The 27,681-nt window shown below is 34.9% G+C and overlaps 1 protein-coding gene across 1 annotated transcript in view; it reads left to right on the forward strand.

The window, feature by feature from the left end:
• The window catches only part of ABCA12 (ATP binding cassette subfamily A member 12), a 242,256-nt gene that overhangs the window by 161,292 nt on the left and 53,283 nt on the right, over nucleotides 1–27,681 (forward strand). The window contains exons 22-31 of the mRNA XM_007501784.2: nucleotides 1,080–1,395; nucleotides 3,655–3,769; nucleotides 12,705–13,034; nucleotides 15,021–15,090; nucleotides 15,176–15,310; nucleotides 17,973–18,128; nucleotides 19,689–19,875; nucleotides 23,897–24,115; nucleotides 26,303–26,499; nucleotides 27,252–27,412. Of these exons, the coding sequence (XP_007501846.1) occupies nucleotides 1,080–1,395; nucleotides 3,655–3,769; nucleotides 12,705–13,034; nucleotides 15,021–15,090; nucleotides 15,176–15,310; nucleotides 17,973–18,128; nucleotides 19,689–19,875; nucleotides 23,897–24,115; nucleotides 26,303–26,499; nucleotides 27,252–27,412 (1,886 nt within the window). The remainder of the gene's footprint in view (nucleotides 1–1,079; nucleotides 1,396–3,654; nucleotides 3,770–12,704; nucleotides 13,035–15,020; nucleotides 15,091–15,175; nucleotides 15,311–17,972; nucleotides 18,129–19,688; nucleotides 19,876–23,896; nucleotides 24,116–26,302; nucleotides 26,500–27,251; nucleotides 27,413–27,681) is intronic.

A 27,681-nucleotide genomic window follows, 5' to 3' on the forward strand; every position in this document is an offset into this window, starting at 1 on the left:
TTTTAAGGCTCTTTTTGTTCTCTCCATGCCTGAGAGCTCAGGCAACTAACCGACCCATCCTCTCACACAAGAACTCCCCTTCTACCCCTGGCCCTTTTATAGCCTAGAGAAGCATAACTATAGTCCGAAAAGAAACAAATCCTTTACAGCCATACTGCACCATTCCAGAGAAATGAGAGAAAGGCAGGATGAGTTGGAAAGATATCCAAAGGACTCATATGCCCGAAAACTGTTTCTTCCATATATTCTCTGTAGTGTATCTGAAAAGTATTCTTCCAGCCTTTACTTGAAGACCTTTAATATGAGGAAATTCATGTCCTTTGCTATTTCCCATTATGTCTGTACATGCGTTCCCTCATCCTATATGTTTTGCCTGCCAGACAGAGTCCAGAGTCTTGTAAGACTGGACTCTATTCATGAACTACCTGAGGTTGTAGGATGGAGCATAGGGACTAGAGCTAGGATTTCATCGATGTTGGTAGTTCCCATAAGGGGACTTCCTTTGCCATGTAATTTGTAATCTTAAAGAGCTGTCTAGAGAACAGTAAGATAGGACTTGCTCAAGGTCACATAACTGTAAATATGAGACAGGACCCAAACCTGATCTTCTTCATCCTAAGGATACCTCTCTCTTCTGTATTCTCCGCAAACCAAGGTGCTAAGAATGGGAGAAAAAAGGATTTGCCCAAGATGAATATATGTCACAAGGACAGCAAAAGCCGTACCTATGACAACACTTTCAGTCATCCTGGTCCTTTAGGATACTTTAATGTTAGAGGTCACAAGATTGATAATTATTTAGTCAAAATAAGTTACATAATTATAATAATATTATAAAATATTTATGCATAGTGGGAAATGGCTTTAATCTGCTATTTAGTTTATTATATTCTCAGAGGTTGAAACTTTGCAAGTTATACCTTCATAAAAACTGTAATTTTCCCTTATAAATCAGGAGCCCTGCACCTCTTATTTTATTCTTAACCCAAAAGTTTGACTTGCTTCTTATATCCCAAACTATAGCAAATAACCTCAACCATTATGTGATTTTTTTCTTTCTTTTGTCATTCTCATTTTAGGTGTTATTTTCAAACTTCCTTCTAACAGAAGTAGGCAGGGAAGAGAGCATCTTGATGCCAGCCTCCTTCCTCCACTGATAGAATATACTATCCGAATGAGCCTCAAGACAGCACAGACAACCAACAGCCTCCGGAACAAACTCTGGGCTCCTGGTCCACATAATTCTCCATCACAAAATCAGATCTATGGCAGAGCATTTATCTACTTACAGGATAGCATTGAAAGAGCTATAATTGAATTGCAGACTGGGAGGAATTCACAGGAAATAGCAGTCCAAGTTCAAGCAATCCCCTACCCCTGTTTCATGAAGGACAAGTGAGTCTCTCTATTTTAAGTTACTTTGTAAGGTGCAGCTTTTATAAGCACCTTTTGGTATCAGCTCAAATACAGTCATTGGAATCAATTGCTTAATACAAACCTTTATTAATGTGTGTTTCTATAAAGTGATCATCCCTGGCACTCCCCCTTAAAGACATGCTTCATTATGACAATACCTTGCTATTTTCCTCATCTTAATGGATTAGAAGTACTGAGTGGGGGAGAAAGACCACTGGTATAAACAATAATACATGATAATGAACTATGAGTGCTTTAAACAGTTCTTAGTTCTTTCTGATAGCAAATGGAAAGACAGAGAAAAATGGGAAAATAGAGAGGGAAACTTTGCCTGAATTGGTCCTCTGTGATAGGTGTTCTAAGAAGCATGTCAATGTTCCAACAAGAATCTAGGATGACTTTATGGAATATAGGGCCTTTGCCAAGGACTATTCCATATCTAAAATGGCTTTGCAAATGAATTTTTTTAATTAAAGATAACTTTTTCAGGCAGTAAATTTTAATGTTCATTAAACCTGCCAGTCTGCTAGAACAGAATGACTCTTACTCCAATAACATTTTAAAAAGAAGATACAGGAAGATGGGTTTCAAGCACATCTACCTACACAGGAGTTTGAGGCTTCTGAACATTGCTCTAAAGTAGTAGAACTCACTATTCAACCCAGCCCTTACAATTGTTATGCTATTTGGAGCTGTTCTGTTTTTCTATTGATGCCTCTCTCTCTCCCTTGGTGCTTTAAGGGCTCTAGATGAGATGAGGTTGTAATCCTTTGGTGAACAATGATAAGGGGAGACAGGTAAGAATTCTTTCTAGTGGGATGTCAAGGTTAGCTACTTCTATTATGTAGAGCTGGAAGGACTAGTGTATAAACTCCAAAGGCCAGCAATAAATAGTAAAAACATCTGAGGGAGACGTGTGGGGTAAATTAAATTATAATTCCCATCTGATTCTTGACTATTCCTTACTCATTTCTCCTTCTTGAACTTGGGTAGATTCTTTGAGTTCTAATGTAATTTTAGCCAGCAGCCTATATGACTCAATCCCTTGGATTAAAGAATATGGAGACTGCATTATAAAATTAAAAGTGTCATTTAGTTGGTTTTCATGGTAGTCAAGAGCAATAGCACTAATCCTGGGCAAAATCATGAAGTAGGAAACTATACTCTGGACAGTATTTCCATCTCCATAAAAAATTTACATTGCATGTAATCTGCACATTGATTACATGATATCATCATGAGTAATAATGACTTTTAAAAGGTCACATATATTGTCATTATAAAAGGTTTTTTTAGAAGCTGTGCCTTAGTTTCCCAAAAGGCACAATAATGGTGGGAATATCAGCTACAATACAGAGGATATGTCCTGGGGGAGGTGGCTTTTTTGGTCTTGCTCTGGTTAGGTCACCCCTTTTCTATACTATGGATTCTTATAGTGTTCAACAAATTACCCATGGGCAATTTGTAAAATGAGGATTCCCAGTAAGTGTTGTGGTCTACATGTTTTTAATGGGATGTCTATTTATAATTATAGATTCCAACTGAGGTACTAGCTAACTGCTTCCTAGGAGTAGAGAATCTTCCTTTTGATTAGTGAGATAAATGGAATGACATCCATTTTTCACCTGTTTTAGTCAATTTTGAATCAGCCAATGAAATCTTCATTCTTGTGATTATGTTAACTTTCTTACTAGAATTACTCAAAACCATTCCATAAACATGGTGCTGCCTGTCTGTAGAATCTCAAATTGTACTGACCGCAATGAAGCATGGCATTCATAGGAACCTCCCTCAAATAATTTCACTTCATCAGTATTGGATTGATACAAAGGAAGTATGGAAAATGGCTAGTTATGTGGACATATATATATATATATATGTAAAGAGGGTATCTACTGTTCAACCTAAGAACTGCTTGAAGTCAGACAAGCCAGAGTTCAAGCCCTCTTTTTGCTCTAAACTACTTATGTGACTACAGCAAGTCACTTGAACCTCTTGGTATCCCTGGCCAATTCTTTAAGATTACCAGGAGATCCATTTGCATTTGGAAGAGTTTCTCAAGCCAGAGTTCCTGCTGTTGGTAGAATTACACATTACCCCAGGCATTTAAAAAATTGTTACTCTTACTTTCAAAACATGAACATGTTTTCAATGTGAGAGAAAGGATATTTATGATGTTATATTCTACAACTCTGCCATTATCCATTTTAGTAAATGCTATCTTTTTTTTCCCCCCAGCTTCTTAACCAGTGTTTCCTATTCGCTTCCTATCGTGCTTATGGTAGCCTGGGTTGTATTTATAGCTGCCTTTGTGAAAAAACTTGTGTATGAGAAAGACCTGCGGCTCCATGAGGTAGGTTGAGAATTCTTATGGTACCCTAAAATTACAAACAAGTTCATTTCTTATTAGAATGAGTTGATGTGATTTCATTTAGACCAGAGTGAACATGAAAAGATTAACCACACAGGGTGAATTAGCTCTAAGGGAAAACCTCTTGAGAATCATAATGAAGGTTAAGCTTTTTCTACACAAACTCACAACCCCCTAAATTCTTCCCCCACAAAAAAATCCAAATCCGCTTACCATTTTTTTATTACCATTCATGTACAACATCTTATGTTGGCCTGGGGGGATGTAGACACAAACAAAATAATCTATGTCCTCAAGAAGCTTACATTCAACTAGAAGGGATATGATATAAAAATAGAAAATAATATAAATGATAATTTGACATGATAAATGATAATGTTGATAATGATTTGAGGAGGGAGGAGCCTTATAAACTTGGAGGGATGGAATATAAAATATTCTTCAGGAGATTTTAATATATAGTGATCTAAATTAATAATAATAAATATTATTTATAAATGTAAGTTTCCCAAGAATAATTCCATTACAATTGGAAGTCTGATGATGAAATTCTAAGTAGTAATTCCTAGGTTTGGAGGACTATTGATATAATAATCAAATGGAACCCAGCAATAATGACTGTAGCCATCTCTTATTAATGTCCACAATGCATACCAACACCTCCTAAAATACTTAGAAAATAAGTCTCCACCTTAGAAATTCCTTTTCTATCAATTACTGCTTCTTTCCCCTGCCCCATACATACCTGATTCTTATATTTCTAGGGATTCATAAAATATCCTACTCACCCTGGTGATAATATAGCTATGAAAATGTAGATCTGGTACATAAAGACCCATGATATATTTTCTTGTTTGTTTTTTATATGGAATAAATGGATGTAATATAATTATTATATATTTACTTTGTTCAAAGCTCTGAGGATACAAGAAAATCAAGATATTCCTTGCTTTCAGGGACTCACATTCCAATAGGAAAAATATAGGATACTTTAGCTGAAAATTAGACAAAAAGGTCTATTTATTTTTGGAGGGTAGCAACAAAGGAAATGGAAATATATTTGCTATAACATTATCATATAGATAACAATATACATTTCTGACATTAAGCCCCTTAACTTTGGAGGTAAGAACTTTCTGTTCTGGGTCTTTAGTTGCTTTAGCAGCTGAGTAGATGGTGATGGTAGTTCTTTTAGAGACATAATTGGTTGTGTCTCCACAAGGATCAATTCCATGGACAACAACTGGTTTGCAAGCAGGGATACTGGTCTAGCAGCTTCTGCTGATCTAGCTCTCACCTGTTCCTTACTGGCAGTTTGTCAGCCACTGGTGCTGTTGGCATTAGGGATGTCAGGTCCTTCTCCCCAAGGGCTGCTCCCTTAAGGATGATTCCAGGCATTGGGTTGGGAAAAGAGACAGTAGGCTGAATTAAGTGGTAGGGAGAGATCCTGCTATTATGAAGGGCCCTTGATTTCATGTTCCTGGACTAGGAAATCCGGGTAGTAGTTAAGATGAAAACATTACATTATTTTAAATATTTTATTCAGTGTCACCCAGTGTTGAGATACTGTTAGAATATTGTGTGCTGAGAACATTTCTATATTAATGAGGGCATTCTTGTAAGTGTTAGAAAAAAAAAAGGGGAGAGGAATTCTTTTAAGCAAAACCAAGGGGATCATATTGTCCATATGCACAAGAATTTTATCAAAGTCAAGCCTACAGGGACTGGGCTGACAACAACAGAGTGATCTGATGACCATGAGCAGGCTGTGCAAACTGGCTTCCCTATGAATGCAGGTGATTATTGGTCAGCTTTCATTACAAGAGTCAAAGAGTCCCCTGCCCTTATTAAAGAAGAATCACCCTTCCTGCATTGCCCCGGTGTTAGACTTATAATGATGACACCATGGATGGCTGAATGGCCTCTGGGCATATTTAGGTATTGTTGAAAAGAGTAAAGCTTTCTTCCAGTCTTTCCAAATTAAATATCTGAAAGGAGTATCTTTACATTTGTGGCTTTCTTATATAATTCTGCCCCAGCACTGCAGAATGTCTACCTGCTCAAAGCAAGCAATCTTAGATCAGATTTCTGAAAACTCCAATGGTTGGTCCAATGGCTGCGGTTTTCCAAGGAATAATTGGAGTTTGACTTCACATTGTCATCAGACTCAGGAAGCCTTTTAAAGGCCATGTGATCTTGCGTAGTTAATTTCCAATTGTTATTCACCAAGTTCTTCTTGGATAGGGTGCTTCTTCACTAGGCAAAAATCAATAGCATCTTTCAGCGTGGTGGTGAATGGAACTGGTACTTTGTCTCATGTAGGCTTATTTCCTAGTGAGAGTTAAGCTATTCATCTTAAATATCCCATATTCAGGTCATTTTGAGCCAGAAGATGGCGTGGAGACCATTTCAACCCCCTTATTTTGTAGGTGGAGAAAACAAGACAGAGAAGGTATGAATTATCCAAGTTCACTTGGTGGTTAATAGCTGAAGCAGGACTAAAACCCAGGACTCCTACCTCACCTCCACATCCCTTCTCCCTTTCAGCATTCTTCTCCAAATCATGCAGCCCCTTTTCTACCTGTGCCCTTAGATAGCAAAGACTTTACTACCCTGTGATTCTTGAATTATTGACTCAGGGGCTTTTTATAATGATCACAGTCTATTAAGTTGAAAGGACTTCTCAGAGGCCTAGAATAATTTACTAATATTCGCTTCCACATCTCTAGATGAAAGCCAAATATGTACAATACTGTTCTACTTATGAATAGTCAGCCTTCCAGCAATCTCAGCCAGTCATCTGACTTTTCATCTTGATTCAGGACAAGGCTACCAATGTTAACAAGTTCTGCTAGTTTGCCCTTCTCTGGCTTTTCCTAAGTATCTTCCTCCTGTGACAAGGAAATCACTTTTTGAGGTTTACACTCCACCAAGTGCACTAGACTTTTTAATGAAATTAAAATTTAGCACATGATAAAATTATTTATAAAAGCAACCAGTTGACAAGTTTGGGGTCTGGTATTTTTCCTGTTTGTAGAAAGCCCCCTATCTATCTTGCCTTCGTTGTGACCTTTGAAACATAACTAAAACAGGACATAAATAAATGCTTTATGGATACTTTTTTATACAACTAGCATTTTCCCAGATACCATCCCCTTCGGAATCCTCTCTCATAATAAAGAAAAACAGATAAGCAAAACAAAAATGACCCAGCAACTGTCTCAGAAAGCATATTGTTTCTAATTCTGGGCTACTACAAAAAGTATTGCTATAAAGTATTAGACATTATATATAATTTGAATATTGGTGGCTATTAGTATTCTTTCTCTTATACCTTATTATTGTCATTATCTATATTATTTTCTTCATTCTGTTTTCTTCACTCTCAGTCTCTTCCTATTGTCTTTTCATACACATCTCCTCTTTCTCTGAATTCTCTGACTTTTTTTTTTTTTGGTGCCATGTATCCCATGGCATTCAGATGATATAAGCTGTCCAGCTTTTCCCCAATTGATGGGTGCTCCTTTTTGTTTTTCTAATTCTGGGTTGCTTCAAAGAGTATTTCTATGAAAGTTTTATTATCTATTGGATTTTTATTCCTGTCATTGACCTCTTCGGGGCATATGTTCCACTGGGTCATATAGTAATTTACAAATTGATTTCCAAAACAGTTGGGTCGATTCACAGCAATACCAACAAGGTATTAATATGCTTGATTTTCTACAGTTTCTCCAATAAAAAACGATTTCCATTCTTTTTTATCTTTGCCAGTTTCAGAGGTATAAGAACAAATTTCAGACTTGTTTTAACTAACATTTCTGTTACTGTGATTTGGTGCTTTTTTCATATAGCTTTTCATAGTTTCTTTTTTTTTAGATTTTAAAAATACATATAGTTTACTTTTGTATCTATTGGGCAATAATTATTCTTAGCCATAAATTTATGTGAATTCCTTATATTCTGAATATTAGACTTTTTCAGAGAAATTTGATCTACTTTATAGCTTGTTTTAAAATTCTGGGCAAATTTGTTTTGTTTATACAAATTTTTTTGCATTTAAAAATTTTTCATTTTAAAATTCATCTTTTAAAATATTGAGTCCAAATTCTTTCCCTCCTGTCCCTCCCCCACCCACTTAGAAAGCAAGTAGTATCATAACAATTATACGTATGAAGTCATACAAACCATATTTACATATTAGCATGTGGCAAAAAAAGCAAGAAAAATAAAGTGAAAAAATATATTTCAATCTATACTCAGAGATCCTTAATTCTCTGGAGATAGTATTTTTCATCATGCGTCCTTTGGGATTGATTTGGATCATTGCATTGATCAGAGTAGTTAAATCTTTCATAGTTAATCACTCTTTAAAATGCAGTAGTTACTGTGTGCAATGTTCTGGTTTTGCTCACTTCACTTTTATGCACAATCTTTTCAACTTTACATAATCAAATTTTCTACAAGTAGATCAACCCACCTTGCTAGGGCCTTGATTATATCACAAATATGCCAATTGAATATTTAGGCTGTCTATTCCTTCCTCTTGCCACATGATTAACTTGTCTTTTTTAAATTACATATTTCTTTGAGGACATCCTTTAACCTAGTTCTTAAAATTATTTTTTTTTGTCATTCATTGCCTGTCATGCTGATGCACATCACAAATCATTCTAATGACCTCTGGGTGATTCTCATGGTTACTATAGTCACAAAACAACCAGAGTCATATAGAAACCTCTATGATGAACTCTTGAGATGATATGAACAAAAATTACACTAACTGGCTTGTAATTTATATTTTTGAGTGGAACACCCTCATCTTTGAGATCACAGATCATTGAAGTAAAATAAAGTATGAAAAATAATTTTAAAATCTTTCCAGTCTTTTCTGACTTTTCTTTTACCTTACTTGGTAATGAATTATCTTCCTTATCATCAGTCTCTCAGAATTCTTGTCAATACCCAACCTCAAAATTTCCATGGCAATTGCTATAGGTCTGTCTGATTCTGATTGGAATATCTTTCTCTTCATCTTTTCTTGCCTTCAATTGGACACAGAACTGGTGGTAGCAGCAGATAGCAAGCCTGAATTTGATAAGCAGATCAATCATTACTTTTGACAGGTTTAGGAAGCAGGAAACCAGGCTGATTGTGGAACTGATCCCAGTGGGGAAGACATATAAAACAAATGTAGCCAACACCTTTCTTTGTGAGTCATCCTTCACCAAGATGATGGGGCCTTCATTTTTACTTTAGTAATTTTTGCAGTGTATTCAAATAGACTGCTCTGGACTGTGATTGACCTCCTTTTTGGACAACCACTTCATTCATTCTTTGAATCTGATGCTAAAAAATTATTTTTCATACTTTATTATATTTCAATGATCTGTGATCTCATAGATAAGGGTGCTGTACCCATTGAATCTTAGAGGGGGAATTATCCATAGCACTGAAATAACTATGTTTTTGTGGAGACCAATGGTCAAGACTTCCTTTAGCCAAGTCTAAGAAATGATGTTCTGACCCTGAGTCTTTAAAGCTTCCAAATCTGAGTTAAGTGACTTTGAGCCTATTCTTCAGGTTTGCCAAATTATCTTCTGACAAGTCAGTAAATAAGTAGACTTTCACATATATAATACAGTCACACTACAAATGTCAGTTGTCAAGGAAAAAACTCTACAATGTGTGTATATAGAAAATCAGTTGTATTTCATGGCTCTGATAATATCCTAGTGATTTTATACCCAACATAGTGAAAAATGTTGTCACATCTACAACTATCAGATGATAGCTCTGAAGGGAAGCTTCTTTTAGTCTCCTCATGGCGAATATTTGAACATTTCTATTAATTTGATGTTTACAAAGTAGAAATTTAGTAAGTGAACCATTTTAGAAATTCCTAACTGCCTATTACTAAGGTATACATATTATCTTGAAACAGTTGTATATTAAACTTAAATACAGCCATCAAAACCCTTCCTAAGAAAACATGAAATTATCTAAAATATCATGAATAATTTTTACAGTGTTTTATTGAAGTTATTCTTTTTATGACTGCCAATTCCCCTGGGATATACCTTGCTTCCCAAATAGCACCCCCATCAGGAACCTCACATGTTAACAAAGACATAGAGATAAGTAAAGCACAGATAAATACACACACTGGCCATTTGTGACAACATATCTTTCATTACCTATAGTCTATCTCTCAGCTGAGAGGAAGGAGAGAGGTTTCATTATCAGTTCAGAGTTGAAAATCCAAATTGTGATTGTCAAAAAATGAAATGTCTGTTTGTTCAATCCAAGTCGGGCTTCATATAACCCCACATTTATTATCTGCCCTGTAAATGTCTTGTACTCTCTCATGCCTTGTAGGAACTCAATTCATTTGATGAAATGAATTGAATTTGGAAGGAATTTAAGCTGCCCTTTGGATCTCTTAGACCTTTGGAAATTAACACTATTTTTCTGCAAATGAGATGAAAAAAAAAGAGGTTTATCCTAATAATAAGTTTTTAAAAGAACATCAAAATCCTGCTTTATTTTCTAGGCTGGAGTTGGGGACAGAGGGGAGAGGTTTTTAATAGTGGCTCACTCCTTTTGATCCTGAATATGAAGTTTCAAGTGATGATTTTATTTGTCTTAGTCTCTATTTTGCTTTATTGAAGCCATCAGTAAAACTCCAGAAATACACAAAATGGAAAATAAGTGAAGAAAAAGTTCACTTATAATATCTCTGTACTTAACCCTTTGACTTAAGACCAACCTTTAACAACCCCTAATCAAACAGCCTTCATGAATGGGGTAAGAGTAGGAAGGTAAGATTATGGTGTATGTATTCACTGCACCAGAATGAAAAGTGTCCTGAATTTGTGATCAAAGGGCTCAGCTTAGAATTCAAATTCCAATTGCTACTATCCATGAAATCTTAGATAGGTCATTTTCCTTTTCTCAGTTTCAGTTTCCAAATTTATAAAATAACAAGATTGGACAAGGTGGTCTTGAAGGTCTCTTCCAGTGACGAAGACGGTGGATGGAGCAACATCCACCGTCTTCGTCACTGGAAGAGGGCTCTTCCAAACTTTACTTTCAGGGACATTGTATTTAGTAGAGGAGAGAAACTTGTAACCTTAAACTGTCACTTTATATAAAAGCCTTGTTTCAGGTTTTCATTCCTATGGAGACTTAGGTTGGACTTCTAGTGTACTGTGTTTATGAGACCATGGAAGAAGTGGGTGAGGACGGGGGCAAAATTAAGAGGAAAAGTCACAAGATTTTTGTTGTTGGGTGGGTTTTTAATTTTTTTTTTTAATCTAGGGATGATTAGCTTATAGCCTGCAGCCTAGGCTGTTGGCAGTCAGGTATCTGTTTCCATGGGAACAAGAGGAGCAGCAGTGTTATCAAAATGTGATAAGTTGCAGAGAATAAAAATTCACTATTGCAGTGGTAGACCAAGAGATCCAGTGAGCTCCCTATTATTTTTCCCCCTTGGCAAAATTGAAAAGAAGGAAAGAAAGAAAACATTTTAAATATCTTGGTTTTGTGAAAGAAATGGATTGCATAAATGTTTATGAAGGGGTTTTTCACTGGGGGTGGGGAAGTGTTACTGGGAATATTGTTCAAAATGAATAGAACTAAATAGGCTCAGGGAGCTAATATGTTTTGAAAATTATTACAAGTTCCAAGGCCCAGTTACTTTTTTTCTACCTGCAATTTCCCACACACATACATATACATATACCCTATGATGAAAAATTACATGTAGTTCATTCAAAGGCAGATCATGGTGAATTTGTTTTTCTCCATGGATGAAAAATAGCTTGGACTCTGGGGAGATGATGAAGTTATAACTGCATAACCCAACATAGTGCCTTGTACACAGTAGGTGCTCAATCATTGTTTAATTGAACTGAATTGAATTATCAAACCATATCAATGAAGAGAGAAGTTTAGAGGACATGAATTCAGGCAACATGAAAGTTATGTTAAAAGCTAAGAGCTACAAACTTACTCTGAGCTATCAGTAGATTTCAATAATAGAGAATTGGGGAAAAGAGGAATACCATCCCTATTTAAAGATTTTATATCTTAATTCTTAGGAATATGTCCTTTGCCATTTTTTTCAGATTTCATTGAAATTAGAGTTTATATTCACAGTTATTTAGTGTAATAATGGAGAAATTATATATGTATCAATTATTTCAATTCCAGACAAAATATAATTTCTTTGAAATATTTATGTCAGCATGTATATCTAAATTATAATGCACTTAACCCCCATTGCTTTAGCCCTTCCCTCTTTTCTGCCTTGGAACCAATATATAGTATTGATTCTATTGTGGAAGGTAAGGGTTTTTTTTTTTAATTACATTGTAAAAATCTACATAACATACCATTTTACTTAAAAATTTATCTAAGACTAATAGTTTAACCTGCACAGGTTATTAGACTAGGTTTGAACATATTTAGCTTCTGGTTCCAGTTCTAAACACTAAAAGATTGTGTCCCCTCAGTCAAGTCACTTCAGGTTTCTATCTTAGGTTCTCTGTCTATAAAATGATAGTTAGACAATATAATTTTAGGATCCCTTCTAGCTCTAATATTCTATGGTTCTATTTGTATCTAAATTATAGGATAGAATTATTACAAATTATACAACTATCAGCAAGATAATTGATGACAGATTGTGCCCCTAAAGAACTTAATCTAAAATGGGTAAGTTTAGTGTAAATGGTACAGTCAGACAAATAAGGTCAACATAACATTATTCATATAAAGATACATAAATATGTAATCATGAGGACTAAGCTATTAATCCTGATTTGCTAAGAGCATTTGAAATTATTTGATAATAGCTTTGTTGCTTTGTGTTTTAATTGTCTGAAAATTAGTCACTCCTTTTCTTTCTTCCTTACAGTACATGAAGATGATGGGTGTGAATTCCGTTAGCCATTTTTTTGCCTGGCTCTTGGAGAGCATTGGATTCTTGCTGGTTACCATCATCATTCTTATTAGTATACTCAAATTTGGCAATATTCTCCCCAAAACGAATGGATTCATCTTATTCCTGTATTTTTCGGACTACAGCTTCTCTGTTATTGCCATGAGCTACCTTATCAGTGTCTTCTTCAACAACACCAATATTGCTGCCCTGATCGGGAGTCTCATCTACATCATTGCCTTTTTCCCCTTCATTGTACTAATTACAGTTGAAAGTGAATTGAGCTTTATAGTCAAGACATTCATGGTGAGTCTATTGTGAAAATTACCAGGGTGTGACAAGTGGATAATTTTTGTTCCAAGACATTCCAATTAAAAGTTTACTTCCCTAAATTTAAAGCTGAGATGGGAGGAAAAACAAATTCAGTCCCTAATTTTATCCTACATTTTTATATAGTTATGTGTCCAAATAGGTACATGACTTCATAAGGACAATTCTGCACACAGCTTCAAAAACTGTTTTATCATCTTTTTTCATCCTTTCCAGTGTCTCCATGATGACATGTATTTATTTTATGGTAATAAGCATCAGCACCCTTAAGAGGAATTGTATTAATGCTGTGTGACATTAGATGGCTGTTTCATGAATGGCCCAATTCCTTTTGGTCCTGAAATCTAAAAGCCTACAACATGCCTGAAGTCATGGCATATATAGAATAACTTAGGGGGATATTTTTGTTAAAAAGAGTAGACAGTACATAGTTTAAGAAACTTTAATGGTTCTTTATTTTCATAGTACCTTTTTCTTGTATGACTTTCAAGTCTTATATTCTAAAGCACAGAGTTCACCTATGAATTTTGGAAACCTTCAAATTTACAAGTTCCTTAAGAATTTGGAAAATAAAAGTTGACTACATCATTCATTCAAAATCAGATAAAAATTTGGTCCTGCATACAGTGCTGGTAGAATGGGATAAAACTGTTCAGGAATAGCTACTTTGGAATTAAACAGAAATTAAATCTGAAATCTCTTTAAATTGTGAATATTTAACTTCAAGTAAATGATCTTCCCAGGTTATATTTGTGGAATAATGACCCTACTATGTAAAATAAGTTATTAAATGGAAAATATTTTCCCATACATCAAGCTTTCTTGATATTTAAATTTATTATTGTTCAATTATTTCAATCCTGTCTGACTCTTCATGACCCTGTTTGAGGTTTTCTTGGCAAAGATCTTAGAGTGGCTTACCATTTCCTTCTCCATCTTATTTTAAAATTGAGAGACTGAAGCAAATGGGGTTAAGTGACTTGCCCAGGATCACAGAGTTAATAATTGTACAAAACCAGATTTGAACTTGAGAAGATGAGTCAGGAAAACTCCAGGCCTGGCACTCTATCAACTGTGCCACCTATCTGCCTTTATTTAACCTTACTTCTCTAGTATTCAGGCTAATTAAATGACAGAGTGGATAGAATGCCAGCCCTGGATTCATGGAAACTCAAGTTCAAATATGACCTCAGACAATTACTAGCTGTGTGACCACAGGTAATTCACTTCACCCTGTTGGCCTTAGTTTCTTCATCTGTAAAATGAGTTGGAGAAAGAAATGACAAATCATTGTAGTTTCTATAACAAGAATGCCTCAAATGAGGCCATGAAGATTTGGACATGACTAAACAACAACTGTAGTATCCGTAGAGGGAGGAGAGAGGCATCCACAGCTATGATTCCATTGGTGTAGGCAAACCTAATACAGAAATTCCCTTTTTTGAGGCAAATTGACAACTCATCATGATTTATAGTCTTAGCTGCCTGGTCCATTTAGAAGTTTAGTGACTTATCAATAGTTTGCTAGCGTGTGGCAAAGGCAAGCCTTCAACCCAGGCATTTCTAGCTGTCTATAGATTACATTGTGCTGTCAAAACACACATTAGATATTAAACTTGGAAATTTCAGAACAACACAATGATTTGAGTTGTAATTGTGTCTCATGATAGATAATCTATTGTTACCCAGTAGTATATACTCTTTGGCAGCACAATGAATAATGATGTTTTTTTCTATTCATAGTCTTCTGATTTTTTAATCTGTCAAAATGTTCTCTATTTCCCATTCTTTTGTATAGTAATAATACTAGTAATAATGTACTTTATAAGGGCATATTTCCATAAGCCTAGAAAATTCCAATTTTCCATATACAATTGTTTAACTTTTAAGCATTTTAAGGTCTCTCTGGGGGAAATATATAATGACTATCTGAATTTCTGTTGCTATTTGTTTTTCTCACAGAGCCTCCTGTCCCCCACAGCATTCAGTTATGCAAGTCAGTACATTGCCCAATATGAGGAGCAGGGAATTGGTAGGTTCACTCTCTTTAAAATTGGATTTTCATCTTTCATAGACATTATATGTTTCACTGAACAACATGTGTATTTGTTTTGTAGGTCTTCAGTGGGATAATATGTACAGTTCTCCCGTCCATGATGACACCACTTCATTTGGCTGGTTGTGTTGCCTAATTCTTGTTGATTCTGTCATTTACCTCCTTATTGCGTGGTATGTGAGAAATGTTTTCCCAGGTGAGAACAGGATTCTACTAAATAGCCTAATGTTATGATAAATGCTGTAACACATTACATGAGATGAGGAAGAAATAGATGAGTTGGAATAGTGCTCCTTAGGAGATATATCTAAATCCATGACATCACTGATGCAATGGAGTTTTAAAACTATATATAAAACTATTAAAACTATTTAAAACTATTATATATTATATATAATATAATAGAAATATATTATAATATATTAAATCTTATATTTAAAAATATTACATTTAAAACTATTATATTTGAAGAATGGTTCTCTAATTATTGACATTGTTGAGGGGAAGAAAATTACTTTCAGGTGGTATGTGTGTATATATATATTTACATGTTTTCATGCATACATATGTGTATATGTTGACATGAAATATATGCATCTATGGAGGGATAAGGAAAGTGTACACTTAAGATTTCATTAGCCTATCCTAGACAATTCCTTATGAGGAATTTTCCTCTATCCATACATCTCATTAGGTGTTCTAAAACTTGTCTTCTTAGAGTACTAATGGACATAGTTAAGTGTCTTGTTTGGGTTTACATAGTTAGATATATCATAAGCAGATTGAGAGTCAGTCTATCCACTATGACATTCTGCCTTTCAATATATGTGATACCATATGCAGAGGGAAGGGAAATGCCTACTAAATGTAATTAGTAAACATTTTAAAAGCCATTCCAAGGGGAATCATATTTTAGTTCATCCTCCCTATGGTATTTTCTAAATTGGAAAGTATTAAGGAACATGGAACAAAATCAAATCAAGTCAGACCTTTCGTATCCCAAGAATGAGACGATTTGAATGGTCTGAGATTTCTGATTATCCTAATTCTCACACTGAACCCTTTATAGAATAGGATGACTTAGAATCCTTAATTCACTCTAGGTCTCAGGTGATATATTATATATTCAAGATGATATTTAGTTATTTCTTATTTAAGAATAGAATAGAAGATTCAGTGTTGATGTCATGACAGTGTAATAAGTGATACAGGATGATGTCATTCATGGTTAGAGTACTAGATTTGGGTTTGAATCCTGACTCTAAAACTTACTAGTTGTGTGGCCTCAATCAAATACCACTAACTTTGCTTTCTGAGATTCCCTAAAACTTAACATCTCACTAGAGGAAAAACCATAGTGGACTTTTCTGTCTCCTGCCCCATCAACTCTTAACCGGCCCACTTATAATAGATACCAAGTTTTTGTGGTTTAATAAGTTTTATCACAAAGCAGCACAGAAGATCATCTGGTAGGGTGGGTAAAATTAGCCAGAGGGGAGCATAGTTTTAGTAATAGCTAAAAAGGGTGGCAGAAATACAGATAATACAAGGAATTAATATAAGTATCTTGGTGGTCCTTGAAAGTTTTATAGGTTGCTTTCCCCACCCTACTTGGATTCCTTCCTGCCTCATTTCCCAATTTCTTCATGTCTAGGTTTAGCCTGTTGTTAACTCAGTTCTGGACCCATTGCTATGGATTTCTATGAATCTCCATCCCCTTCAGTTAGGAAGTGGGTGGAAGGAGGGGATCTGCCTAAGGCTGCCTATATTCCTCCCAGTTTAGTCATTCTTGGGATATCTCTGTCTTACCAACTGGCCATGGACTAGAAAATGAGCATTTTATAAATTGTATATAATTTATAAATTTATAATTACATATTATTAATTATTATTTATATCAATATTATTGTTTTCATATTTTTATTTATATATGATATAAATAATTAATATAAATAATTATTAATATAATTATAAAAAATTTATAAATTTATAAATAAGAAAGGATTTCTTTCCCCTGTATTGGCCCCAAAGCAACCTCCTGTCCATTTTGGAATTTGACCAAATCCCCTCCAGGATCTGAGTGTTTTATCTCCTTTGAAAGCTACTTTTACTTCATACTACTCTACTACTATGACCTTCTTCTGTGGCTTATACCTAATACCTCCCTCTACTAATGCAGGTCAGCACCTTCTCCTGAAAATTATAGTCTTAGAGAAATACTATGAGTATTGAGAAGGTATATAACTGGCCTAGAATCACATAGCCAGTATGTGTCAGAGGTGAGATTTGAACCCAGGTCTTCCTGGCTTCAAGGTCAGTTTTTTTTATATACTATGATACCATGATGAACTCTATAAAAGTGACAACTTAATACATACAACAAAATAACAATTTAAATCTTATGATAACATATTTTCATCTCCCCCTTGATTCTATTTAGGTAAAAGAAAATGAAAGGTGGTTAGCATTTTCAGTTTGATATTTGGTTTTATTTACAAGATAAAAAGCAAAACGGACTCAATGATATTGAACCATCAAGCTACCATAGATGACTTTATTCTCCCTCTGATCAAAATCTTTCACTTTATAGATAAGGAATATAGCGTTCCTTTGTTAATTTCTGGATGCTTTTCCATGAGGCAGTTAGGTGGCTCACTAATGGCACACCATGCCTGGCTTTAGAGAACTTGGGTTCACATCTGGCCTCAGACACTGCCTAGATGGGTGACCCTTCCTGGACAAGTCACTTAACCCTCTTTGGGGTTAGCTAGTCTTTGCCCTTCTGTCTTAGAGTTGTTACTAAAACAGAAATTAATGGTTAAAAAATAAATAATTATTACTCTTTATTTTTATTCTAGGGACCTATGGTGTGGCTTCTCCATGGTATTTCCCAGTTCTTCCTTCCTATTGGAAGGAACGCTTTGGATGTGCAGATGTAAAGCCGGAAAAAAGTGATAGCTTTGTATTCACTAATATCATGATGCAGACTACCAGCATATCTAGCAATAAGACAAGTAAGTGAATAAAATGCTTTATTAGAAAACTCATACAAAGAGAGATCTCATAACTGATTTTTTTCATTATATTTCTCCAAACTGAAAATTGTTATCCTGTTAGTCATGGATGGATATGTCTACACATATGTATATAGACCCTTCTGGAGATTAATTTATGACTTGGACTGGGCTCATTAGCTCAGAGAATCAGCATATGGTAAGATTCCAGAATCACTCCTGAACCAGTTAGCCTTACAGAGAAAAAAGCTTATTTTCTACAATCAATTAATCAATCAATAAACATTTACTAAGTACCTACCATATGCCAGGCACTGGGCTGATTGCTGAGGTTACAAACATAAAGGATAAGGCATTTATAAGAACTTCACCCTTAATTCAAATCAGCTCTCATCTGTCAAAGAAGATCAAGGTAAAGCAAAGAGTGTGAATAATTTTGCATTGCCCATCTTACTTATTAAGTTTGTGAATTGTCTTCTGATAGAATGTAAACCTCTTGAGAACAGACTTTTTCATTTTTGCCTTTGTATCATCAGCACCTAGTAATAGTAGGCACTTCATGAAGACTGATTGATGATTGGAAAAATTAATCTGAAGTTCAAATGCTGCTAATATCTACACATATGAAAGATGACCTGCATACATTAGGCTACAAGTTAGAATGGAAAGAACATTGAACTTGTCCAGGGTAGTTTGTTTTGATTACCAGCTCTATCAATCTCTAGCTGTATGCCAAAGGACAACTCATCTATTATTATGGGATGTTTTGAGGAGAACCATAAAACACCATACAATCATATTATTGTTGGTGGTATTATTATCATCATTATAATTTTAAACTCTTACCTTCTGTCTTAAGATGAATACTTTGTGGTGGTTCCAAGGCAGAAGAGTGGTAAAGGCTAGGCAATGGGGGTTAAGTGACATTTCTGGAGTCACATAGCTAGGAAATGTCTGTGGCCAAATTTTGAACCCAAGATCTCCCATCTGTAGGCCTGGCACTCAATCCATTGAGTCAACTATATGCCCCCATGGCCTTACTATTAATAATAATTATTATACTACATAGATTATCTTCCAGTGTATGTACAAAGGTTGACCATAAAGTAATGAGATGGATTCCTTGGGCTACACATAAAATTTGCCACAATAGGATAATCCTTGTATTTGTTCCTTTCACAAATTGAGATCATCCTCTCTGTTTCGTTAATTAAAAAAAAATTTACCTTTGTCTTTCCTTGCAAAGAACAGACCCTCTCATATTTGAGAGTTATTCAATAAATAAGAAACCATAATTTCCATACTGTGTTCAGCAACTCCTTTTTTTCAAACAGATAAGAATAGCATAAAGCTTCTAGAATGGGGTGGATTGTAGGCTTCTTTTCTTATTCACTTTTAAACTAGATGAAAAGGCCAAAGGCTATACTAGAAATGATTCAAATAGTTATCTGCTGACAAATATCTTTTCAAATATAATTTAAAACCTGCAGCTGTATTTCCATGATATTAAAAAACATAAATCGATTTTGGACAGGGATAATTTCTCTCTGGTTTATCCAGGTCCTGAGTACATCTTTTCCTCTAACCTGGAGCCTGAACCAAAAGATCTCACAGTTGGAGTTGCTCTCCATGGCCTCACCAAGATGTATGGATCTAAAGTTGCAGTGGATAATCTTAATCTGAATTTTTATGAAGGACATATCACTTCATTGCTGGGACCTAATGGAGCTGGGAAAACTACTACCATGTAAGTTTTGGGTTTTGTTTTGAAGGGCATATTTTTATCAAAGGAACCTACAGCATGTTCCTTAACACATGCTCACCTCTGTTCTCACCTTCAAGTATAGAAAGACACTAGTTTATTTCCCACTCTACATATAGAAGAAAGATGAGCCACTTCATGGACCATATATCGCTTACCTTCATGAAGAATTACTCTTTTGGAAACTGCCATAGGCCTATATACCATAGCCTGAAGCAATAAGGGAAAATCTGTTTGTGCTCATATTATACAGTATATCTAATTGTCAATTGGTAGGCAAAATCCCAGTGGGACAGGAATTAAGGGTGCACAGGTTATATCCCTTCTCTCCTCCAATCTGACCTAACACTTTCTCATGGGAGGAAGGATCATGTTCTCTACTAATTGTTAACTTGATAGTTTGTTTCTAAATTTTAGTGACTTATCTCTAATACACCACATCATGGGTAGCTGATGCATCAGATTTTTGACATTGTAGTACGTTTAATACTTATCTCCCTCTTACTCTCTAAGAAATCTCCTTTCTGGTTTCATTTACTGGCTGCCATGGGATGTGTTCAAAATGAGACTTTGTGAATGAACAGACAAATGAAATGAACAAATACTGAGTCTTTCTCACATATATTGCCTCATTTACAAGTATGGTTGACTTCCTAGTATGAATATCAGATTCAGCATCTTCAGAAGGAAAGAATTCTAAAAGGCAAATGAAAGAGATAAATTATTTCCTACAAGTCTCAACTTTCTGCAAGTTACCTGTCCCAGTCCTCTTTAATAAGTCTAGACAGAGCCTTTCCACTGAGATTATTTCCAAATTATCCTATTAGTTGTTTGTCTGTTGTCTCTCACATTAGGCTGTAAGCTCCTCAAAGTCAGATATGATTTCTATCTTTCTTTGTAGCCTAAGCACTTAGCCCCATGCCTAGCAGCTGTTCAGTCGTTTCAGTCTGAGTCTTCATGACCATATTTGGGGTTTTCTTGGCAAAGATCCTGGAGTGGTTTGCCATTTCTTTATCCAGCTTATTTTACAGATGAGGAAACTGAGGTAAACTTGCTCAGTCACACAACTAGTAAGTATATGAGGCTGGATTTGAACTCATGCCTTCCTGATTCCAGACCTAGTTCTTTATTCTTGTACCATCTAATCACCTGCCTAGTACAAAGCAAGAATGTAATAAATGCTACTAATCTGGCTTAGAGAGTGGAGACAAGGAAAAAATGTGGGCAATGCACATATTTAGCTTTGAAAGTCCTTTTTTACATTTTGAAAATGAGTCATTTATAAAGAAAGAGGATATATGAATTTTTTAGGTGTTTCTTATAGAGAGAACTTATACTTTATATTAACATTCACACATACAAAAGATATGTGATTTGTCAGCATGGCAAACTCCCAGGGTGAACACTCCTTCTGCCAATGCTGATCAGACCACATCTCTTGACTCAGTAAGGATGTACTGCTTACAACTATAAGTAGTATCATTTCATAAAATAGAGAAGTAGAAGGTACAACCATTTTAAATAAAGCTTGCCAAGATATCCAACTAATAAGTCATCCCAAGGGCATGCCAAGCATGAAAATTTATGGAAGACTACAAACAAAAAAAAATAGAAAGTAATTGAAGAAAAGGAAAAAATTCTTAAAAAAAAAAACCTTTTCTTTCCATAAAGGGCAGTGGAATAATTGCCTGGGGCCCTAATATAATAATCCTTGATATATTTATAGAGGAATTTAGACATGGCACAAAAATAGGAAAAGTAGCCAGAATGGAATTCATTATTAGATATTTGTTCCAATCTGGCTACTTTTTAATATACATTTACATATGTGTGTATACTTGTATATACATACAGATCTATATTTATGTGTATGAGTATACATGTAAAGAAGATCTGTGCTAGAAGTCATATTATTGAGGATATTGAAAAATTGGAAAGAGGGAAATATAGCAAAGTCATAAACTTCAATAATTAATTATATACTTACTTTCCTACATAAACAAAATCATCATGGGAGTCAATCATATACAGATGAAGGACATCCTCAATGATAGTATCATTAAGAAACAAGTAAACTCTCATAAGTAAAATTAAGCAATGGTCCACAGCCATATTTAGACCATGCCTTCTGCACTTGAACCATCATCACAGCCTCCCCAGCAGAATTTTGGACTCCATTGCTAGAATTAGACCTTCACCTTTTTTCTAATGACTTCTACTTTATGTCAGTGCAAATGCATCCCCTATCTTTCTAGCTCCCCAAAATGTTACCTTCCTCTATGAGATTATAAACTCAGGGAGGTGAGTGTCTCAGTTTATTGAATTTGTATCCCCAGAATTTAGCAGAATGCTATGCATATAGTAAAAATATTTCAGTGGAACTGTCTATTTATTTCACAATTACCTAAAATATGTAGAGAATGGAATACTCCAATTGTGTCTTTTTTGTTGTTGTTGTTGATTACCCAAAAAAAGGTAGGAAATTTTTAGTAGAACACAATAGCAACTTATAGCTTATTTTTCATAACAAGATAACCTAGAAGATGTAATAACAGGAATAACCCTGTGTGATTAAAACAACAACAACAACACAAAAACAGGGAAATGTCTGTTCAACAAAGGTCTTTACCATTTTTTTTTACCACCAAGTGGAAATCCAATTTAGAATCTATGTTGAAGAAGGATTCCCTGCAGAGAAGGATATCCTCCAAATGCTCTTGTTTAAAGACATTGTGCTATGGGTTGATGGGGATATGGTTAGGGATGTAGACCCTAAATGATCACCCCAGTGCAATTATAAATAATATGTAAATAGGACTTGATCAAATGACTCATGTAAAACCTAGTGGAATTCTGCATTGGCTACGGGGGATGAGAGGGGAAGAGGGGAGGGAAAGAACATGAATCATGTAATCATGGAAAAATATTCTAAATTAATTAATTAAATAAAGATTTTCAATAAAAAATGAAATAAAATGAGGATAATAATATAAATAAATAAGACATTGTGCTGATTACATCAAGTTCCAGGACATATCTGTAATCACTCAAAGGAGTTTATCAATCTACCCAGGAAAGATTGAATAGATTAAGAATGTCCATTGCCCAGATTTCAGCATTCACTTAGAAATATATCCTATCAAGCTTGTCCAAGAGATCCATCATTTTAATACTATTATTTTATTGATGTTGTTCTATGATAGTGAGATGTAGAATACCACACTACCTCTATAGAACCAAAGGTAAGTGTCATACAGAGGGCAATGAGAGATAGATGGCAGATGTGAGCAGGTTGTCCCATGTAAGCAATGAGAAACTTTGAAGAATGAAAGTAAAGAGTATCATCAACGATTTGCTTGACAGGAAGAAAAACTGAGTTGGTTATTTGGTAAGAGAGAAAAATGAAAGACTGTCAGAATGATTAGAAAGTGAGAAAGGCTTTGAGTACAATAGAAGTACTGCAGTGATGAACTTTTGGGAAAATATGGATAAGAATCACACAGGATGGGCAGGCAAGGATGAATTATTCTCTGCCTCATTTTTTTAAAGATAGGCTTTTCCTTTCTTGAATTAGAAGTGAAGGGATAATATCAGTCGCAGTTTTTCTTTCATTGGTATGGAAGTCTTGAGTTGTTTTGCCTCTTTTGAGGCCACCTACTAGACTTCTACTCCTAGGAGAATCACCACATCAATGCAGAACTTGGTGCAGATATCCACATTGCAGCTCAGAACTTCTGAGCTCAGGAGATCTAATAGCTTTAGCCTTCCTACCAGGAAGCACTTCTGACTCTAATCTGTGCTCTTGAAAGAAACTCCCAGGTGGATGATACCACAAATCCATTTGAGTATTTCCTCATGCTTCATTGTGTAGCTGGGTCTTTCCCATTTACTCTTCTGAAGGTGGTTTGCTCAAATATAACTTGCAAATAGATGTGCCACGTTTAAGAATATAAATTCAGTTTAATCACTTGGCTCATGCCTAATTAGTTTTTTCATTTATTTTCAGTTCCATGTTGACTGGGTTATTTGGTGCCACAACAGGCACTATATTTGTTTATGGAAAGGACACTAGAACTGATCTGGACTTGATCCGGAAGAACATGGGTGTCTGCATGCAGCATGATGTCCTGTTCAGTTATCTCACAACCAAGGAGCACCTTCTTCTCTATGGCTCCATCAAAGTTCCTCACTGGAATAAAAAGCAACTACATGAGGAAGTAAAAAGGTAAGTAATATGAGGAGGAACACATCTCTCCTTTTAACAAAAGGTATAATGGGAATTTTTTCCTCATTAAACAATTTATTTTTAATCCTTGCTTTTCCGTCATTTACTTATAAATCTTTTTCTCTAGTGTTCCTCATCAGGAAGGGTTTACATTGGAGTATTTCTCCTTCTATAATTTGTGACATGAAAATAATCCTACATTTTCACTTAAGATGATAATGATAATAAAAGATGGCATAAAAATAGCACCTACTAGATTCCAGGCAATGTGCTAGATACTTTACAAATAATATCATCTTTGATCTTTTTAACAACCCTGAAAGGTTATTATTTCCATTTTACCTTTGAGGAAATTGAAGCAAATAGAGGTTAAATGACTTGCTGGAGGTGAAACAGTAATATCTAAAGCTGGATTTGAAATCAAATCCTCTTTATTTCAGGCTCAGTGCTCTATTTACTGCACTGTCTCACTACCTAAAGATTTTAGATTCTGAGATGTATAGGTGAAAGGATTGTTAAAGATCATTTAGGCTAACGCTATAATTTTACAGATGAGGTAACTGGAGCCCAGAGAGGTCAAGTGACTTGTCCAAGATCATTCAGATGGCAAGAAGCAGAATTAAAATTCAAATACCCCTTACTACAAATCCAGTGCACCATATAACTTTTTGACTTCTCTTTTTTCATTCACTAGATTGTCATAATTCTCTTATTCATCAAACTCTGAGCTTTCTGAGTTCAGTGAGTTCAGTCCTTCACCTTCATCTCTCTATGGTTTCTTTGTAGTTCTAATTCATCATTGGGCTTTATCTATGAACTCTAAGCTGGCCACTACTAAATATTGCTGGGCAATGCTCTGAACTAAACTTGAAATGGTCAGTAGACGATTTGGAAGTACAAGGCTGAAGTTAAGATGAGAAGAGAGGCCAGGAGATACCTTCAGTGTCATTTGTCAATGGTCAGCACAGGGATGATAATTAAGACCATCAATAAATGAAAATTATGGAATGAAGAAAGACAAGAGCAGAGCATGAAGGAGTGAACTTAAGGGTCAAATTCACACAATTAGGGCAATGAAAAGATAAAGAGATGGAAACCAAGAAGGAAAAGTCCAAGGTCGCATACTACAGATTGAGAATTATGTCTTGCCTTTACTTCAAATTCTCAAATCACCTACAGCTTCCACCTACCTCTCCCAACTTTCCTGTCTTTGTCAGTGATAACACTATTTCCCCAGTTTGGTGTCATCTTTGATTTATTTCTTGCCTTCATTCCATAGACTATGTCTGTATCACATGATTTATCATTTTAATATATGTTTTACTATTTGATTTCCTATTGTACATAGGCAAGTGTTTTATCATTGATAGATGATTATAACTAGAGTATAAGATCTTTAAGGGCTGGAACCATGAGTCATATTTCCTCTTATTACCCATAGTCTTACAGTATTAGGTAGTTAAAAAACATATATACTTTGGTCAGAAAATCTTGATTTTAAGCTTGGAATTCCCAATTATAAGCCTTTTGACTTTAAGTAAGTAACTTAAACTCTCTGAAATCCAGTTTTCTCTTTTGTTACATGGGAGTAATAATACTTAACACCAACCTCATATGATTGCTATAAGAAAAAAAAATTTATGAACTAAAGCACTATAAATGTGGGCCAGAGTAGGTGCTCAGTAAATCCTAAAGATCAATTGATAAATGTCTTCTTCATTTAAAAATGTTTTATTGATTTTTTTATTATTATAACTGCATATCTGCTTCTCTTTTCTCCATAACTAAACCCTTCCTTATAACAAAGAAAAATGGTTGAGCAACAATACCCAATATGGCACCCTTATTTGAAAATATAAACAATATTCTGTCCTTTAGGTATCCCCATCTCTGTTGAGAGGAGCTATATTTCATTATAGTAGTCCAGGATTTTTATTAATTTTTCAATTATTCTAGGTTTAGTTTATACTTAGTAATTTTATTTGCTTTGCTTTAGTCATTCTCTATATTGTTTTTCTGATTATGTTTATCTTATTCTGCATCAGTTCATATTCTATGTCTCTCTGAATTCCTCATGTTCATCTTGTCTTATTGTATAATATTACCTTATATATGTGTGTATATGTACATATGTATGTATATGTAGATATAAAATTCTTATTTTCAAATATTTCATTGATTTTTAAGGACTTTAAAAGATACTGGTCTGTATAATCATCGGCACAAGAGAGTTGGAACATTATCTGGCGGAATGAAGAGGAAGTTGTCCATTTCCATTGCCCTTATTGGAGGATCAAGGGTTGTAATTTTAGATGAGCCATCCACTGGGGTGGACCCTTGTTCTCGTCGCAGCATATGGGAAGTTATCACAAAGAATAAAACAGGTAAGAAACTCTAGTTATTTCAGATGCAAAACTCTAATAGAAGAAATGATACCTTTAAATGAAGGCTGTTGTCATACAATTTCCCCTTACTTGGTAACAAGTAAATTCAATAATTTAGAATGGAAAAAATGAAGCTAAAAATATAATTAGTCACCAGCATTTATTAAGTGCCCACTATTAATTGAATGCTCAACTAGGCTTCTGGAGATATGTAAATGAAACCAAAGACACTTTGCCCTAGATGAACTTGGAATCCAATTAGAGATATAAAATATACACAAATGAAAATATACTGAAAACAGACTAAATAAGTGCTAACAGGATGTGAAGCAATCAAAGTGGAGTGGAGTTAATCAGGGAAGGATATTCACGAGCCTTAAAAATATTTTCATGTTGTGGAAAATAGTAATAATGGAAAATGGAGCTGAGGAACCAAGGTTAAGCTATATCGGTAGGTGTCTTAGTATGACCACGATCATATTGCCTTTATTCTGTGAAATGGAATAAGGGTGAAGTCTAGAAGCTACAGATTTTAATCAATGATTCATTTCTTTCAAATGTGTATTAATTCAATAGATTTTTTTTAGTACTCACTCTAGATTCTTTTAGAGATTTGTAATCCATTGGTTTTGTTTTATAAAAAGCTCATCTTTTTCCTTTCAACATTCAGGTTTGACTCATTCTTAAAACTCTCTCTTGGAAGACATCTAATTTTTCATTTTCCATAACAAATTATCTTTGTATGCTTTTAGCAAGGACAATTATTCTGTCTACACACCACTTGGATGAAGCTGAAGTGCTCAGTGACCGAATTGCCTTCTTGGACCATGGAGGTCTCAGGTGCTGTGGGTCACCCTTTTACCTCAAGGAAGCCTTTGGTGATGGCTACCATCTCATTCTCACTAAAAAAAAGGTCTGACTTTTCATTGTTCTAGAAAAGGAATTTCATTAATTCACCTGGGAAATTTAAATGACATTGGTGTTGTTTGAACAGAATTCAGTTCAAGATATGAAACTTGGGCTTCAATGTAAAAAAAAAGGCAAAATGTATATACTAGGACAACTTATGAGTTATATACCTAAGGAAACAACAGAAAGGTTCTCACAAGGTTCTCACACTTTGAACTTTCCCTACTTTTTTAAGTAATAGCTTCAGAGGAAAGCTTTTAGGTCCTAAAGAGG

The sequence above is a fragment of the Monodelphis domestica genome, chromosome 8 (genome assembly GCF_027887165.1).
Source record: "Monodelphis domestica isolate mMonDom1 chromosome 8, mMonDom1.pri, whole genome shotgun sequence".
Lineage (NCBI taxonomy): Eukaryota > Metazoa > Chordata > Mammalia > Didelphimorphia > Didelphidae > Monodelphis > Monodelphis domestica.